This window comes from Phascolarctos cinereus, unplaced genomic scaffold (assembly GCF_003287225.1).
Source record: "Phascolarctos cinereus isolate Bilbo 61053 unplaced genomic scaffold, phaCin_HiC Scaffold_726;HRSCAF=1367, whole genome shotgun sequence".
NCBI classification, from domain to species: domain Eukaryota; kingdom Metazoa; phylum Chordata; class Mammalia; order Diprotodontia; family Phascolarctidae; genus Phascolarctos; species Phascolarctos cinereus.
Window position 1 is genome coordinate 97,926,114 of NW_027556098.1, and position 20,050 is coordinate 97,946,163.

General features: G+C 40.9%; 1 protein-coding gene across 1 annotated transcript in view; it reads left to right on the top strand.

Annotated features, from left to right (window-relative positions):
- Positions 1-18,608, top strand: part of DZIP3 (DAZ interacting zinc finger protein 3) — a 114,046-nt gene extending 95,438 nt beyond the window's left edge. Inside the window, 6 exon segments of the mRNA XM_078146687.1 lie at positions 3,738-3,863; positions 4,884-5,023; positions 7,856-7,976; positions 8,737-8,880; positions 10,667-10,759; positions 15,298-18,608. Coding sequence (XP_078002813.1) covers positions 3,738-3,863; positions 4,884-5,023; positions 7,856-7,976; positions 8,737-8,880; positions 10,667-10,759; positions 15,298-15,408 — 735 coding nt within the window. The 3' untranslated portion in view covers positions 15,409-18,608.
- Positions 18,609-20,050: the final 1,442 nt, after the last annotated feature.

Consider the following 20,050-nt stretch of genomic DNA (forward strand, 5'->3'; position numbering starts at 1 on the left):
TTGGAATTATAGTTAGATTGTTGCTACTAGAAAGGATCGACAAATTGATTGCCCTTTGGCTCCACTCAATCCCTGAGATTCCCCAGAACACAACGTCCTTCCCTGGCCATCTCTGCCCTGTATATGATGTTTTGCCCATTGGAGTGTGGGCTCTTTAAAGGTAGAGACTATCTCAGCTTTGGATTTAAATAATCCGAGCACCTGTCACATAGTAGGCCCTTAAAAAATTCTTTTTTCATATATACATTCACTCATCCTCATCAACTTTCTTTATATACTATTTTTAAGAGGTACTTAATAAGATAACAGGCCCACCTAGATCCTTCGTGTTTCTTAGTTGTCAAACATTTCCCACTTCAATCCCCTGCCAATACTAAGTTGGATATTAGCTTATATTCCAGACTTTATTAGTTCTTATCTATATTCCTTAACTCTGTACCACTACCACTACTCTGATCAAGACTTACTCATCCTTTTGCCCCTTGCCATTGTGGCTTTACTCTATGTTAAGTGACAGTGTCAATTAAATTAAAGTCCTCATTAGTTTTTTTTCACTTCTTAATATTACTTTACTACATCACAATTTCACTGATATGGATCATCCCTCTGCCAGTGCTTTTTGCAAGTCCTCTACGACACAGAAGATGGCCTTGCAGAATTGCTGTGGTCAAACAAGCCATCTTCCTGTGGCCAAGCTGGTGATCAGCCTACCTAAATTTAGCAAAGCTGGGTCCCTGGACAGCATTCATAGCTAGGTGGGACTTGCCATAATGCTGCAAAGCTCTTGAATGCTTACTCATGAACCTCCCTCCTTGCTAATGTTGAAGTTAGCTCGTAGGTTAGCTCTCCTGGTTGCATAATTTCTGAACTGAATCTAATTTACATGTTTCTAGAATGTCCCTAAAGGAATGAAATTTATGTTTAGAGTGGCAGGCACATCGACAGACTGGGAATATGAGTGTTGAAGAGAGATGTTTGTGGGGCATGTCCATTCTATTCCAGGAGAACCCTGCAAGTCTTTTCTCCATTCTTTTAGACAGGGAGACTACAGCAGTTACAGTGACTTGTCTGGAAGCAGGCTTCAAGTTAGAGATAAACTGGAATCTATGCTGAAATCACAGAATCAAGAGTTGGAAAGAACCTCAGGAGAGAGTCTGATACAAGCCCTCTGTCTTGTTTAGGATTGTAGTAAACTCAGATCTTCTTTTGTGTGTACATTGTGAGGCCATCAACATTATCCTAGGTTTGAATATTATAGCTATTCTGATGTGACTGTGCAAACTCACCAAAAATCTGTACTTGAAGTGAGATAGATCCCCAGACTACTGAGGTACTTAAGCCTTCTGCCTTTAGGTACTGTCTGAACCTTCTCCCATGACACTGGGATTTTTTTTATTTGTTTGTTTTGTGTGTTTTGTTTTTGTTTTTTGCTAGGCACTGGGGTTAAGTGACTTGCCCAGGGTCACACAGCTAGTGAGTGTTATGTGTCTGAGGTCGGATTTGAACTCAGGTCCTCCTGAATCCAGGGCTGGTCCTGTATCCACTGTGCCACCTAGATGCCTGTCTTGTTGACACTGTTACAGTGGCCGTTGAGTCACAGAAGACAACCAGATGCTGAACATTAGAGTGGACTAACTAGTAACTTGTAGCCCCGAGGACACTTAGATATTTCAGTATCTTACTCTGTCTGGTTTCAAGGTTGCCAAGAGGAGACACCTTCAGGTCCAATTCAGTCTGATTCCAGCGTCTCCCTGGTTTCTTGATACCAGGCCAGCACGATCCCAAAGACCTGGGGCCAGTGATCATTCCACAGTCATGTAGCTAAACTTTTTACTGCAGCCAGTTCAAGAAAACTTTCTAACTCTGGTCAGACTATTGCAGAAACAAACCGAATGAAACCAAACTAAGGAGAATAAGGAAAAAAAATCTAAAACAGCTTAGCAAAGCCAAGTGCAATATGAGAACCCTTAACATATCTTTTTTGGCCAGTTATTCTATGAAGGGACACTGTATGCTTCCTTTGAGGTTTCAGAATGTTCTTGCTAATTAACTGCTGTGACCTATGGCACAGATCATTGCCAGTGCTAGGAAAGGAGAAAGGTAGAGTAGAAGGAGCAAGGAACCTGGAGTTGGAAGATTTGGGTTCAAGTTCTGGCCCTGTTACAAATTTGCTATGTGAACTACAAAGACAAGGCACTTAGTCTCTTTTCTGTAAAATAATGAAAATGTGTCTTATCTGTAAAGTAATGAAAATGATAGCAGCTGTATCTACTTTGCAGAGCTATTGTAAAGATAATATGAATTAATTTCTGTGGAAAATCCTTTGTAAACTATGAAGTACTATGCAAATATGAAGGGTTATTGCTATTATGGAGAGGCAATGTGATGTAGTGGATAGAGAGTGCACTTTGGAACCCAGAAGACCAGAGTTTGATGCCTGCTCTGACTAATGCCATACACATAGTAACTGTGTGAGTGGGGGTAAGCTGCTTCACTTCCTGGGCTAGTAGGCAGTTTTTAAGATCCTATGCTAATCTGCACTGGTGGAGGGAGGTTACACAAAAGGAGTTCCCTACACTAAAATCACAAGTCCGTCCCTCTCTTTTTCTCCCACATTACTATTCTGTGTACAACATTATAAGGGTTTGTTTTGTTTTTGCTGCAAATTGAAGAATGATGAATAATGCTCAGATTTCACACAGCTATGCACCTGGGAAGTCTGTAATTTATAGGGGTAATTCTAGCCCAGTTATCACCTAGGTGTGTTGCCTAAGGGTTGCCTAATTTCTTTGTGTGTGTGTGTGTGTGTGTGTGTTTTTTTCCCTATACATTATCTGTCCAATATTTAGGGGTCCTTTAAGGATAACAATTCCTTAGTCATCTAGTTCAACTTCATGTAACACTGAAATTCTCTCTGTAACAGCCACCTAGACTCCAACACCCCGAAAGGCAAAGTGTTCTACTTCATTTTTTAGGCTCCTTCTTTGTCTTCTACAGTATGGCCAATCTCAAGGCCTCAAACCAGCAAGTGCTGGAAAAGGAGTTCACTTTGTATCCTCTGGGAAGACCAGTGAAACCAGGGAGCATTCTGCATTTGAAATCACTGCAGGAAGGCTTTCATTCCCCTTCCATTCTAACCTTCAAAGGTCAACATGTCAGCATGTGCTGGGGATCCTAGCCTATGTTAGTGACTTCTCCCTAATACACAGGAAAGAAATGGGTGCCTTGTCATAGTCCTGGCATTCAGCTATGCAAGGATGGAGTTGGACCAGACTGTCTGTAAGGTCTCTTCCAGCTCTAAAGTTCTGTGATTCTACAAATGCTTAGTGGAATTAAGATACAATGACAAAGTATCAATATTTATTTTCAGCATGTGCACATGATAATTCAGTCAGTTTCCTTTCCATAGAAAGAACATTAGAGCTGAAGGGATCTTGGAAGTTGTTTAGTCCAAGTCCCAACACACACACACACACACACACACACAGAGTTTTTATAGAGTCTTGGTATTCTCAAACTCTTAGCGTAGTGCCTACTTTTAGTGTATAGTAGGTACTTAACCAGTTATTAAATTGAATCTCTCTGCATTTTTATGTTACTTATGCACTTAAGCGCTTAGATTATATTTCCACTGTTCTGCACGATTCAGCCCCAGATATTCTCCACACACCCCTGCTTCTCTCACATGCGTCTTGCGTGTGCACACATATGCACACACCGTCATTCTCTCATTGCAGATGCAGCATTTCTTGGAAAAGCAAATCATGAAAGAGAATTCCTTGAGAGCTATTCCCAGTTCTCCTCAGCTTGCTTCATCATACTGTGGAGTTGGTTCTACTGCTAGCCTGGCTAGACCACCTTTGGTAAATAAAATTATTTATTTAAGCATTTCCTTTTTTTTATCCAAGGGTGGGCTTTGGGGAAATCCTTGAGAATGTTTGCTATAGTGGTCTTTTTATGTCTCACATTTTGTTTCCCCTTCTGTTTCAGTCTCCCAACTATTGGGAGATGGAGGAATAGATATAAGGGTTGCACCAGAGCACAAAAACACTTGTTATTTTCACCCAGTGACCCCATACAATTCCAAAAGACAGTTGAAAAACTCAGTCACAGAATCATAGAATATGAAGGGATCTCAGAGGTCATTTGGTCCAGGAGTTCTTAACCTTTTCTTGTGTCATAGAGCCCTTTGGTGGTCTGGTAAAGTTTATAGACCCCTTCTCAAAATAATGTTTTTAAATGCAAAACAATAAATTACATAGGATTAAAGAGGAAACCAACTATATTGAAATAAAGGTATAATTTTTTTCCCCTTCCAAGTTCATAGATCAGCTTAAATCTATCCAAAGATTCCAGGTTAAGAACCCCTCTTCTAGTCCAACCTGTCCTAATTCTGGACAGAAATTCATTGCACAGTACTTCCTGACAGCTCCTCTACCTCCACCCTCTGATTGAAACCCTCCAGGGATGGGGAACTAATTACCTTTTGAAGAACCCAACTCTATTTTTGAACACCTCTAATTGTTAGGAAATGTTTTCTGATGTTAAGTTGACTTCTTACTATTTTCTCTTCCCCCAGCACAGTGTCCCATCTCCCATCCTCTCCCCTTTGCACAGGCTCTCTTGTGTCTGCCTTCACACTTTAGAATCCTTCATTTCCTTCATATTTAAGTCCATCTGGCGCCTTCTCTCTTTGGTGATTCTCTCTTCCCCTCCACCTCCAATAGAATGTCAGATTTCTAAGGGTAGGAACTATATTTGTCTTTGAACTCCCAGCCCTTGGCATAGAGTCTTACCCTTATGTAGATATTTGAGCATTTAAGTAATGTTTATTGTGTTGAATTAGAAGCTTTCCTATGACAATGATGTTGTAACCCTTTTAGGTGACAGGTATGGCCCAACCTTTACAAGTGTCTGTTTTGGAGAATGGAATTTCTGAGGCGGTCATAGGAAATGAGCGCATCAAGATCAGCTGGGAGAGGATTATGGATAAGCTGAAAACTGCCTTTCCAGAATATAGCAGGTAGTATTGCTTTAATGATAGGCATAAGTTGTATGGATTCCTGCTGAAGCTGTTTACTTTGGTGATAACATTTTAAAATAGGTTTATTTCATTATTGTAGAAATCTGTCCATATCAGGTTCTCAGAAGGAAGAAAGGGGGGAAAAAAAGCATTTAGTAAATATCTAGTATGTGCCAGGCACTTTGCTAAGAGCTTTACAAATATTATCTCATTTAATCATCACAATAACCTTGGAAAGTAGGTGCTATTATTTTCCTGATTTTAAAACAGTCAAGGAAACTTAGATGAGCAAACAGAAGTTAAGTGATTTGCCTAGGCTCACACAGCTATTAAGTGTCTGAGGCCTGATTTGAACTCAAGTCTTCTGACTCCAGATTGAGCACTTTCCACCATGCCTCCTAGCTGCTTCTACTAGAGGGAGAAGGAAAGATTCTGAGAAGAAATTCGTAGAAGAGAAGCGGCATGGGCTAGTGGGAGGAATAGAGCCCTGGGCTCTGGACTGGCTGTGTTGCTAAGAAGCCAGTGACTTCAGCCAGTTTGCTGTGAAATTCAGGATCTTGATCTGTTAAAAGAGCAGGTGAGGGGCAGCTAGGTGGTGCAGTGGATAGAGCACCAACCCTGAAGTCAGGAGGACCTGAGTTAAAATCCAGCCTCAGACCAAACACTTGACACTTACTAGCTGTGTGTCCCTGGGCAAGTCACTTAACCCCAATTGCCTTAAACAAAACAAAACAAAAAAAAGAGCAGTTGAGTAAGTCCTGTCTCTCCTCCTTGATTCCGGGGGCTGCTGTAAGAATCTGAAAACTTTGCAACAGCATAGAAATGGCAAGTAGTATCATGATCACAATTGGGAATCTTGATTTCATTTTTTGCTTCTTAAGGTGTTAATCCTAAACCTCAACTCTAGATTAGCTCTTCCCCTTTTGAAATGAGCAGCTGTGGAGTACACATCTAACTAATGAGACATCCTTGATAGAGTGGAGGGAGTACTGGAGGCAGGAGGGCTTGAGTGTAAATCCTGTCTCAGGTGCTAGCTGTGTAATCCTGAGCAAGAAACTGAACCTCTCTCAGCCTCAGTTTCCTGATCTGTAAAATGAGGGGATTGGACTTGGTAGTCTCTAAGATCCCTTGCAGCTCTAAATCCTAGGACGAGGTCCTGCCTTAGATGCTTACTAGGTGTGTGAGTCTGGGGAAGTTATTTCTCTGTCTTGGCCTCAGTTATTTTGAGAGGCATCAAGGTATGGGGGATAGGGACCTAGACTTGGAGTCAGGAAGCCCTAGATTCAGATATTGTTCCCTGCCACTTATTACCTGTGTGAAATTGGTCAAATCACTTAATCATTTCATACTTGATGACTAGTAAAGTTCCTTCCACCTCTAATTATACGATCTGGTAAACCTAAACTTATCCAATCTTTAGGCATCCGGCTGTAGCAGTTGTCTTGAAATGTCCTGATTGATTGTTATGCAGATAATAGCTTCTTTTCTTAGGTTTGAGTTTGTGCTTTTTAATGTTATTTAGTGGCATTAGTTTCTGTGTTAGGGAACATGGTGGTGTGCAAGAAATAATGACATTCTCAATTGGACCTTTCCTAGCTGTGACACAGCAATGATGGGCCCTCTAACTCCTCCACTCTAGGCCTTTGAAGTGTCCTCTAACCCCACTTCTGTACACACGTAAACAATCCTGGGCTTTGAGAATCTCTTCTTATGAAGTCCTGTATTTGTTGTACCTATAGAACACAATATACATTGTGCCATGTTTCAGGTTTAAATTAGGATAGAATAAAAATGATGGTGAAAATAAAACACTAGAGCCTGATATAAAGTTCTAATTGCAGTAATAGTAAAACAAAATTTGTTTTAGTAGGATTTTAGAGTTTATAGGAACCTTAAAAGGAATCTAATCTAACCCCCATAGTTTGTGTAGGAGAAAAATGGGACTCGTAAAGGTTAACCATCTTGCCCAAAGTTACACAGGTTAATAATTGGTAGAACCAGGATTTGAACCCAAGTCTTTAGGCTCCCAAATGTAGTGTTAGTTCCATTCTATAACTGTCCACCATTGTATTTACATCGTACTCTATTACATGGAGAAGAATACTTTGTCTTATCTGGTCCTAAGATGCTGGAGCAGGCTTTGGGTCACAGGATAGTGAAAAATGTGAGAAAGCAAGATCATTAAAGGGATGCTGTAAATACTACTACTACTACTACTACTACTATTACTACTACTACTACTACAACTACTACTACTACTACTACTACTACCACCACCACCACCATTACCACTACCACTACCACCACCACTTAGCATTTATATAGGACTTATGTGCTAGAAGCTGTGCTAAGCACTTTACAGTTATGATTTCTTTTGATCAGGTTCCTTAGCTCTTTTTGAATGTTTGAGTATTTCTGATGAAAACTCTTTGTACTTGCAGAGGAGGTGGAGGATCTAGTAACAGCAGGATTAAGGAGGAAAATGTCAGCCCCTAGGGAGAAACAAGTTGAGAAGCATAAACTTACCCCATAAATAAGTGAATGGCAAATTGATTTCACACATAGTGCCTTTTCGCCATCCTTTCTCTGACAACATTGAAGTTGCTTTGGTTGGGGAAGAGCTTGACACATTAGCACAGTCTAAGCTGTGGGGGCCTTGAGACACTTAAGGGCTGAGTATCAAGTGATTGCACGTAGAACTGTGTGATAATCACCTTTTAGAACAAGGACACTGGACGTGAAGCCTGTGAGATATTTTCACGTCAAGATTGGAGTGCACATGCTTACGGGATGACAAGAGTTCCTGGACTTGTCATACTGGATCTCTTTCAGGAAGGAGCTCACAGACCTTTTACGAAAGCTGAAGGATGCCAATGGTAGATCCTTGACGGGGCTGACATTTGATGAAATAGTTCGTAGAGTTTCCCAAATGATTGAACCTAAAAGATCCCAGGTAAGAAACTCCTTGCCCATGACCCTGTGCAGCCTTCAAGAATGTTGACTGATGTAATCACCTCAACTTCAAAAACTCAGGAAATCAACCATTTGTTTTAGGAATTTTGGGCCATTCATTAATGGTTTTTAAAAAAATCAGCAAATTTACCATTACTCTTGCTCCACTGATCCTTTTGGAGAAGTCCAGGCAACTGGGCATGGTGAAAATCAAACCAGCTCACCTTTTATTCTAAAGGAAAAGAAAATTGCTGGTTTTCTGGGAAGACTCATTTTGAGTAGGACATATAGATACAATTTCCATTTTTTTCTCCTGCTTTCTTTATTGTCCTTTGGGAGTTGTCACTAAAGATGCAAAAAGCACCCTGTTTTGTGGCCAGATTTATCAGGAATCTGTGGACCAAAATGAAAAGACCTTCTTTCATAACCTTCTGCATACCATTGGATCACTTTATTCTACCTCAGAAGTTCTAAATGTTTTAGGGCAGGTCTGCACAACATTCAGCCTGGCGGCCTGCAAAAAATGTACAGGATTTAACTATGGCTCAGGTCATCCTCAGGCCCCAGGGCTGTTCTCAGACAGAGCCAAAAGGGCTCACTGGCCCTTTAAGAAGAAGTGATTAAGAGGTCTAATACCCTTGGGCAGACCTGCACAACAGGGTCACTTTGGTGGGCTGCAAGCAGTAAGTGGGCTGTATGTAGTACAGGCCCATTTTAGGACTTTAAACACAGAATATTCATCATGCTGTTTTCATTTTCAGAACCAAGTACAAGGAGTGCAGAGTGCTGATTCTGTTCCTCCTAGCCACCCTCAGCCTAAACCCAGCATTGACCAACCCCCACGCTCTGCCTGGAGACCCCTCAACCCACAGGTCCCTGTGGCGTGGGAAGGGACCAAAAATTTGGTAACTCAGTTTGATTCCATACATTTTGATTAAAGTACAAACTATGGACACTGGGAATACAAAGATGAAATAAGACCGCTCTTAAGTTCAAGGGTCTTACAGTCTAAAGGCAGGCTTAAAGATTATATAGAAGTAATTGTAAAATAAAGTGGAATGCCATGAGTACAAAGAAGACATTCAGATTAAGTATCATGTGAAATGTGAAGTGAGAAGGATCATTTTTAGTTAGAGGGAGAAGCTAAGACTTCGTGGAGGAGACAGAATCTGATTTGAACTTTGAAGAAGGGAGGGATTTCACTAGGAAGAGAGAGTCCACTTAAAGCATGGCATTCAGGGAGATAGAGGGTGAGGGAGGAAGAGGAGGATGGTAAGAGCAAAGGCTTAGAAATAAGAGAAGGCAACGTGAGGAAGAGGGATTATGACAAGTCCAGTTAAGTCTGCACTAGTGTGAGAGAAAACTGGAAAAGTGAGATAGAGTCAAGTCATGCCAGGCCCCGAATGCCAAGATAAAGAGTTTATATATTATTTGGTAGGTAGGAGGTGTTTTTTTTTCTTCCTCTTTAAATAGAGGAGTGATGTAGTCAAAGAGGTGGAGAAGGAAGATTATAGAGGCATCAATGTGAAAAATTTGGAGTGGGGAGAGAGAGGGTGTTCTTGAGGCTGTTACACTTGCCAGGTGAGAGGTGTTGAGAGCCTGAACTAGAATAGTAGCAGTGGGAATAGAATGAGTAGTGTATGGAGGAGGGATGAATCTTAGAGGCAGATTGACAACATTTGGCACCTGATTGGATTATACTTGTCTGGGACTCAGTTATTTTGAGAGGCAGATGAGGGAGTCAAAGATTATTCCAAATATGGGTGATGAGGGTGTTAGTACCCTTAACATAAAATGGATTAAGTTAGCAGGTAGGGAAAATGTTCAGATAAGTTTAACATGTGAATTTGAGGTACTGGTGAGCCATCCAGGTAGAGAAATTCAGCAAGCTATTATAAATATGGGACTGTGCCTGACACAGTATATGATTAATAAGTTGTTGTTGATTGATTTATTGATTGGCTTATAAAGTAAAGGTTGGGAACAGAGGTTAAGATTTGGAAGTTGTCCTCATAGAAGTGATCATTAAAGAAAGGGTGATGAACATAGAATTTGAGAAAATGAATTTGGGGAGAGAAGAGATGAGGTCCAAGGACAAAATCTGGGAGGACGCCAGTGGGCAAGGTTATCAGAAGATGAAGAGCCAGTGAAGGAGTTGGAAGAGGAATGGTCAGAGTGGTTGGAGGAGAGACTTGATAGTAAAATGCATGGAAGTTAAGGGACAAAAGCATAACAAAGAGGGAATGGTCAGCAGTATTCGATTCAAGAGATGAAGGCGAGTGAGTGCTGAAAAATGGCCATTAATTTTGTTGATGAGGTCGTTCTTGATCTTATTAGAGTTAGAAACTAGATTACAACGGGTTGGGGAAAGAGCTAGTGAACAGCAAGTTGAGATAATGAATGTAGAATATTATTTCTAAAAGTTTGTCTTTGAAGGAGAAGAGAATGAGACTAAGAGAGTAGCAGGGTCAGGACAAGATACTATGATATAGAGGAGATCTAAGTTTGTTTCTAGGCCAGTGGGAAGGAAGGATCAGCAGAAAAGGAGAAGTTGAACATGTATGGGAAATAGGGAAGGGATAACGGAACAAGGTCCACAGAAAAGACAGAGCCGTTGATTCTGAACACATCGGGCAGGGTGGTATAGCTCAACAAAGATAAGATATGCTGATTTGTATTTCACATATATAGGTTGATGAAGAAGAGCCTTGTGTGATCTGCCATGATAACCTCACTTCAGAAAACCTTTCTGTGCTGGCTTGTGCTCATAAATTTCATTCTCAGGTAAGTTGTTTAAGTTCTCCAGTTGGCTATGTCAGTATCTGGTAGGCAGCCAGCCCCTCACTAGTTTGCAGTGTATCACAAGGAAATCTCTAGAAAAGAAAAGAAAAACCAAATTCACACAGAGAGAAGTATATATATATATATATATAGAGGGTGTGTGTGTGTGTGTGTGTGTGTGTGTGTGTGTGTGTGTGTGTGTGTTTGTCTGTATGTGTGTGTGCATATACATATATATGTATGTGCACACACATATACATATATACACTTTTATGTATACACATAGAGATCTCTGTCTAAACGTATGTATATGTGTATAGAGAGCAGGTCTCAAAACCAGAAAGATCTAAGTTTAAGTACTACTTCTAACCTTTACTGCCTCAGTGACCCTGGGCAAGTCATATTGGTAGAGGGGATTTCTTTTTCTTTTATCTTTTTTAAGTTGGCAAATAGATGTATTTTTTACAGTAGAATTATTACAAATAAAGTATTAGTTCATGATTAAAAAAAACCCAACAAAACTTTAACCACTAATAGGGACATATTTTCAAAACATTAATCATAAACTGAAATGTTATCTAGGAAGAAGGAACACAATTCCTAAAGAATACTTTTAAAAGGTAATTCATCATTTAAAATTGTTATCCAATTTATTTCAACAAACCTTTTAAGTACTAACTGTATGAAAGGCACAGTGGTTTCAAAGAGGAAAAATGATATAGTTCCTGCTCTTAATTGTGGTCATCACAGTCATCATTAGAGTAGTATAATAAAGGTACTGGTGGTGGTGTTGGTAGTACTAGCTAGTAGTAACTGCAGTAGTAGTAGCAGACAGTAGAGGGGATTTCTGCATTAAGGTTCCATTCACCAGTGAAATCATCGGTTCAGTCCTTATTTCTGTCCTCTGGGACACCTAGATATTAGCAGAGGCATTGTGAGAGATCTCTTGAACTAACCAGGGATTACAGTTCTTTCAGTGGACCAAAGCTCTAAAGTTAAGGTATAAATCAGGGCTTTTCTCTTCTTGAGGTTTATCTTCTTTGTTAACAAAGCCTTTTTGCAGTATTTTCATTGGCCTTTCTGAAGTATTTGTTACTGTTGGCCACCCTGTCCTTCTTGACACTCTCTTATCCTTTGGTTTCCATGATATGGCTGTCTTGTGCTCCCCTGACCCTCTGGCTCCTTCACTTGCTCTTTGTGTTCTTCCTTCTTAAAAGTGAGAATTGTGGGAATTGTGTGGACCAAACTGCCACCATTTTGTAAAACTTGATTCCATTTTGAGACCCAAGTTTCATTTTCCTGTTAATTCCACCTGCTTGCTAATTGTGGGAATTGAGTGACATCCTATTTCACAACTGGAAAAGTCTGCCTATTTGCTCTCTCCCCTCCCAACTCTCGAAACTCACTCATCCACCTCCCCACTTGGAAAGACTTTATTTTTTCCTCTAATTATAAATTAGATTACCTAGTCTTGTATCGTATATTGTGTCCTGTTAATAGCTTTTTTTTTAAATGCATAAAAGTCTGTCTCTCCCTGTATTTGGGGTCCAATGCCAAGCCGAGGAGACCTGGTCCCAGTTTGTTACTCAATTGATACATATTTATTGCTGTTAAATCAGTATGCTCGTAAGCTCCTCAGTTATTTCAGATTTCACCCATCACAGGATCCCTCAAGGTTGTCTTTGACCTTCGTCTCTTCTCCCTCTACACCTTCTCTCTTTGTCATCTCATCCATGTCCCTGGCTTCGGCTAGCACTTCCATGAGGGTGATTTCAATAAGTACTTACTCAGAAGTGCTGAAACAAATTTTAAGTTGCTGCAAAGAAAAAAATTGTGGCAGTGATGTAAGAAAGAGAGGGAAGATTTATCAGTAATACATGTTGAAAAATAAAAAAGCTCCCGAAAATTAGAGTTGTCCAAAAATGGAATGCAGTGCTTCTGGAGGCAGCAGTTGTTATGCACTGGGGGTCATCAAGAGCAGTCGGGAAAATCATGTCAGGCATGAACTAAAGAGGATTCTCACATTAAGGAGGGGGCGTTAGATAACCTTTGAGAGCCTTTCTAGCTCTGAGATGATATGCTTCTTAGTAGTATTACATGTCCCTTCACAGATAGACATGCCCATGTGTTCATTTGAAGCACAGCACTGACTGTCACATCCTCGTCTTGTCCTTCATACATCATCCCTAGACAAGACTAGTCAAATCACCAGGAAGCTGGATTTTACTTGGCTCCTAAGATATGTGTGCCTAGAGACTTGCCTTCAGCTCTCCTGAATCATCTTATAGATGGAGAAAAATAATAGTGGCAGACATTTATGCCGAGCATTAGGCTTTGCAGAATGCTTTATGTACGTTATCTCATTTGATCCTTGCAACTGCCATGTGGTGGATGGGCTACTATTGTCTCCATGTTACGGATAAGGAAATTGGGCCTCAGAGAGCTTAGCTGGCTTGCTTGTGGTCACACAGCTAGTTGGCATCAGAGGCAGGTCCTTTGATTTGCTCCCATTCTTTCTGTCACACCTTGCTATTTCTCAGAATCCTTTTGATTCTTCCTTATTATCCATTAGTATGCCTCTTCTATCCATTGGCTGCATAGTACTGCACCATCTGGTACTACTCAGAACCTTTCTGATGATAGCTTCCTTATCCTTATTCTCAGACCCTAGCTGTCAAACATTCTGTTCATATTCCCAAATGCCTCATGCTGAAGAAAACTAAGACTATATGAGGAAGGCTGTAGGAACAAGACTCAGAGTAGTCAGGCGTCTGCAAGTATGTTGAAGCAGCATTCCAGCTGCAGAAGTTGGAATATGGGGCTACTTCATACTGGTGTGCCGTAAATATTATATATCATCCTTTATCCGGAGGATCAGCTCCCTAGCTTAATGATGGCCTCCCGCGATTACGCAGCACAGGAGGCAGCTAAGCATGTTGGCTAGGCTTCTTGTATTTGCTTTTTAAGATCTTCAGAACCTGAGTGTTTGATGTTAGAATAATGTGAGGCAGGCAGGCCTTTTGTGAATTCTTGGCATTTATATAGATTAGTCTAACTCTTGGCTTTGCTGCTGTATAAGCTCTATCGATATACAGTTTGTGATCTGGGTCTTCTGTTGCAGAGATGTAATTTGACACAGGAAAAGATAATCTTGTATGAGGAAGGTTTCTCAGGGAAGTGAACAATAGCCAGCTCATTCAAGCCTTAGCCGTAGAAAACTATTTCAAAGATATATGATACAGGCTGGAATTACATTTTGCATCTCTGCACTGCTATAAAGAGAGATACACAGCATGCCTAATCCTGAAAGATCCCTGAGAATGATATTTCTTGTTCCCCACTTGAATTTCTTAAAGAGACTAAAAACTTAGGAAATAAGTTTTCATACAAACTAAGTGTACTAGTTGCCATTGTCTTAGTGAGGAGAAAATAAGTCATTCATTGAGTTTACTTTTTAGGGATGGAGTGAATGGTCCTATGTTTTCCACTTTGTCCCTCCCATTCTCCTCCTCTCCTCTCTGACGAATGACTCATTACCTCTTTCCCTGTCTCTTGTTGACAAAGATAAGATGGATAGCCAGTAAGTCATTGGGATGACTTGACAAATAGCCAGTTCATGTCCAGGAAGTCTGAAAGCAAGGTTCTTAGCCATTTGCCTGTCCTATCACAGCTGCCAATAAAAAACCAGTCCTGAAGCACATCCATCATGAAGGGGATTTTAAATGAAAACATTAGCCCCTTTTGTTGATAGGTATTGAGTTCTTTCAGTTTATACAAGTATACAAGGCATCTTTTGGACAAAGCCTGGGGGGAGATAGGCATTAGGTAGTTATTTGTGCCTGTGTCTTGCTGGTATATATGTAAGAGTTTTCCAAATGATGAATATGGATGGATGATGATGATGGCTAATGATAGCTGACATTTCTATAAAGCCTGCTATGTACCTGGCACTGTGCTAAGCATTTTACAAATGTTATTTCATTTGATCCTCACAACATTCTAGAAAAGTAGATGCTGTTATTTGTATCCTCATTTTACAGATGAGGAAACAGGAAAACAGAGTTTAGGTAATTTTCCTAAGGTCACAAAGCTGGGAAGTATCTGAGGTTGATTTTGGAGTCAGGTTTTCCTGATGCCAGGTCCAGTATTCTATCAACTACACCACCTAGCTGCCCCCAGTAGAGCGGTAAAAAGGAATGGGAACTGGCTTTGAGAGACAGCATGTTGTGGCCTGGAGATCACCTGGGGAGTTAGGGGTGGGCAGAAGTAGAAACATGGTGATGGTGAACATGTTTTCCTAAGCAGGGAAAGTAGGGGCCCTGATGCCAGCTACATTCTCTTCCCCTGAGAAATCATCACTAAGAGAGGGGCATGGCTGCAGAGTGGGGTGGGGCTGGTGGCAGTAGAGAGGAGGATGTGAAGGGGCAACTGTCATTTGTCAAGTAAGACTTGGGAGACATTGGTATAAAGGGCAACAGCTTCTTTTGGTATAGTAGGTATTTGAATATCGCTGATTGACTTGTCTTCTTTTTCATCTGTAGTGCATTAAACCCTGGCTGAAACAACAGGGGACATGTCCTACGTGCAGACTGTATGTTGTGCTGCCAGAAGAATTCCCTGGTCTTCCCAGCCGACACATACCCAAAATCTGATGCAAGGGGATGGATGATGTCAAATGAGATCAGCTTCTGTACTCCAGAATTCTGCTTTGCCTTATTGTCTGAAATTTGAGGTGGTATGAAGTAATGCACACAGCTGTTCTATAACAGAGGAACTAGCTAACCAAAGTGATAAATCTTCAAAATTTGCAGTGTGCATTCATAATATGTAGACAAAATTTGATTTTAAAAATTGGTATCTTTATACTTTTCCTTTCCTCAGTAGGCATGGCTTTCTACTCCAAGTGCAACAATTAATAACTTGCTAGCCTTTCAAAGTCCTGTTGTCTTTTGTTTTCCTTCCAGTTACAGCCTTCTTCTACTTAAATGGAGCAGAGAGACTTGTGCAAGAGATAAAGATGAGCAATGAAGAAGTGGGCACAAGTTGTGAATGAAAGAAATCCACAGTTTATCCAAAAAAGTCTCAATTTCCATTAGCTTTGATCTCTAAGGTTATTAGCATGTAAACAAGAAGCATAATTTAATTGTTTGAGTTTTTGCTTTTCCACCTTGCTTCATCTTCCAAGGAAGATAACTCTTAAATTAATTGGCACCAAAAATCAAAATAAAAAGGAGTAAGACTGTATTTAAAGGTTCCACCACCTCATCACCCTCTAATACCTTAAACCTTGGGAACCTGCTTTTTTGTGCCAACCCTGCTCTCTTGAAGGCCACCAGTGTTCTTATTATCAAATCCTTTGCAATAATCTTTGAACTTTCTGCAACATTTGACACTATTTACCAACTCCTTCCTCATTTGGCTTCCATGACACTAGTTTTCCAACCTTTCTCCATCTATTCGTTAACTCTTTCATTCAACAGTTTTTCTTTTTGCACCTGCTGTGTGCAGGTGCAAACATTTTGCCAGGTTCTAGGAGAGATTAAAAAAATGGTTTAGAAAAGAGACTGTCCCTTCTTTCGTAGTGCTTATAGTTTATTTGGAGGTTAAGACACAAGCACAGATAATTATGATACAAAATATTATAAAAGTGTACTACAAAGTTTTAGATTAAAATGATCTTTTTCTCCTCCTCTCCCTCACCCCCATAGGGATTTCCTTCAGGTTTTTCTCTTTACCTCCTTCTCTTGCTACACTCTTGCCCTGGTTAACCTAATCCACTCTTGCAAAAATTTACTTCTATGTGCATGACTTAAATCTGTGGCTTCCTCCAACCCTCATCTTTCTCCTAAACCCCATTTCTATGTTAACAACTGTCATCTGGTCATCAGCTTGTCCCATTAGCTCTTCAAATTCCACAACAAAAACTCATTTTAAACCCCACATCAGATCATTTTCCTGATTGATGTTTCCATTAATGGGCCCACCATTCTCCCTGGCCTTCCGTCTTCCCTCTTTCTCTTCCCACATGTAATCAGTTACCAGGCTATCGATTTTATATTCACAATATCTCTTCACTCCACCCCCTTTCTGTTGCCACTGCCGCTTCCCAGTTCATGTCCCTGTTATCCCTTGCTTGAACTACTGTCATTGCCTCCTAACTGCTTCTGGCTAGACCCGACGACTCCCTCACTGTTCATTGAGCATTCCTTGTGCTTCTCACTCCTTATACTTCTGCTCGCGTTATTCCCTTCACCTGAAATATCCTACAACCAGGCACAGTGTCTGCCTTGCCAAGTTTTTCCTATTCTTCAAGTCCTAGTTCCAATGCCAACCCCTTCATGAAGCCTTCCCTGACCCTCTTCCCAGTCAGTTGTGATTTCTTCCATATCTGAACCCCCATAATATGTTTTTATTATTTTATTATTGTGCTTCTACTTTGTATTATATTTATAAACTTTTCCTATGCCTGCTAAGACTGTAAATTGAAGCCCTGGGACAGGCATTGTTTCCTTCCTGGGGGTGTGCATTCCTTCCTGCTGGAGTAGGGAGACTAAATCCCTAACCCTTGTCGTTGTCCTCTACTGACTTGTTCCCCGTGGAGGTTGGGGCGCTAAGGGTGAGGGAGTAGGGGACACTGAAGCAGAAGGAGATAGATTCCCCCCTTTTCTCCCATGGCTCCTCAAATAGGGCTATCTCTACTAGGCCCACTTTTCTTCTCCTGTTTGAGATCTTTTCCCCTTCCAACATTCCGTATTCAGTTCAACACTAACTCTCCCTAGTCCCTCTTCTCCTCTGCCCTTTAGAACCACTGTTGTTAACTAATTCTTTCATTCCAGTCTTCTCACATTCCTTCCCTTCTGAAGACTTCATCTCTCTTGGCACCCTCTCCAATGTTGGCTTCTTCTCCAATATTCCCTGTTGCACAGGGCCAGGAGGAATTGGTAAATTTCTTGCTCTCCACTGCCACTTTCAGAATCCTCTGTTGGCCATCTCACGCAGGACCTAGCTCCTCTTCCACTTCATGTTGTCCAGGTCGTGGGTGTTGTTATTGCCGTTGCTGCTTGTTTGTTGTCACTCTAGGTCAGTATGCCTCCTCTACAGTGTGTTCAGTGTGTGGTTTATAGCTTTCCCTGCCCCAAATCATAGCTTTCCAGCTCCCTAACTTCCTCAACTCCCATGACCTCTGTTCAACCACAGTTAGGAATGGTCCAACTCTATACCACTCTGCTCCATCTAAATTCATCTTAGATGCTGGGATTTCTAGTTGCAGTCCAGGTCTGTGACAACAGCAGGCATGTTTTCTTCCATTTTCTCATCAGCTACAGTACCTAGAATGGGGCCTTTCATGAAAATAGGAGCTTCACAAATAGGTACTGACAATTGAATAAGATGGAGGAAGGGAGAGTTAAGGGAAGCAGGGCTTGAACCACAAAATAGAGAATTGCTGAATAATTGATAGGCCTTCACTTGTAGACCTGAGTCTCCCCCAAGTACTTAAAAAAATCTCCATTTTCAACCATTTGACCTTAGCCAGAGAACTTACTGATTGTATGTATGTTTTGTATTGTATGGGTACACTCTTACATGAATGTATGGGCTAAGCCCTATCACCCAAATCTTAGCACTGAGAACTGTTATAACTGTAACTGAGACTCAGTTATTATTAAAGTCAAGATGGTGTTATGTAAGTACTGTTCCTTTGTACCAGCTCCAGAATTAGAAGAATTCAATTGCTCTGTGTGATGAATGTTTGTCAGACCATGGTCAAGGTCTTGGGTTCACTTACCTATGGACCTTAAGTCAACAATTTCCCCTATCTGCTTTAGATTAAATGTGTCGTTAAACTTTTAAATCTCTTTCTGAGTCTTTCTTTTAGAGCCCTGGTGTAAATGTATTTGCAACTAGAAAGTTTTTCAAAAAGAAATAAAGTCAATTAGTCTTACAGAGTAATAATAACAATAGCTGACATTTTTGTAGTGCTTCCACTATTATTGAACACTTTCCTCACAATAATGTGAGGGAATCAGTCCTGTAAGTGCTAGGTTTTTCCCATTTTGCTGATGTGAACAGGGATGGGGGGGGTAGGAGGAAGCATGGTGGTGGAGTAGAAAGAGCATTGAACTTGGTATCAGAAGAGTACTGATGTTGGAGTCAGAGGACCTGGAATCAAACTCTGGCTTGGTCATTTACTACCTGTGTAGCTTTGTTCAATAACCCAGCCTTCTGGGCCTCAGTTGGTTTGCTAACCTACAAAATGAGTGGTTTGGGCTAGAATATTCTAAGGAAATATTCCTAAGGTTGATCCTAAGACCGGGATTCGAATCCATGCTCCACTGTTTGCTAGCTTGACCTTCATCCCAGGACTAGGTCCAGCTCTGCTGGGTTTAGGCCTCCTTCACCTAGGAACATGCTGCTGTGGAGTTAAATACTACTCTTCCACAAATCACTGCAACTGTGTTCCAGCCCCTCTATCAGTGCTGCATTGGACCTTATTGCCATGTGGGACCTGTTGCTTGTTCAGTCTTAGTTGATCAGATCACATGAGAAAACCCATTAGCCCTCCACAACCATCAAATGTCCAAATGCCAGGCTTGTTGCCGTTAGTGACTTACCCAGCATTAGAGGCTCGGATACCAGAGGTCTTTCGCCTTCACCATGACTTTTTCTGAGGACCAGATGTCAACTCCTAGTCCTCTAACTACCAGGACCTCATCCGAGAAGGACATTTGACACCACGCCTTACTAGGAACAATACAGGCATACCTCATTTTATTGTGTTTCACTTTATTGTGCTTTATTATGTGTGGTTTTTTTTTTAAGAAATTGAACGTATTTCAGTTTCAATTAGGCAAACCCTCTGTTGAGCAAGTCTTGGCGCCATTTTTCCAACAGCATGTACTCACGTTGAGTCTCTGTGTCACATTTTATTAATTCAATATTTCTTACTTTTACGTTATTATATCTGTGATCAGTAATTTTTGACGTTACCATTGTAATTGTTTGGGTGTGCCACAAAATGCAGCCATATAAGAGGATAAACTTAATTGATAAATGTGTGTGTTCTGACTGCTTCACTGACCTGCCGTTCACCCATCTCTCTCTCCTTAGGCCTCCCTATTCCCTGAGACACAACAACATTGAAATGAGGCCAATTAATAACCCTGCAATGGCCTCTAAGCGTTTAAGTGAAAGGAAGGTCAATCGATGTGGCAAACTTTATTGTTGGCTTACTTTAAGAAAATGTCACAGCCGCCCCATCTTTCAGCAACCACCACCCTGATCAATTAGCAGCCA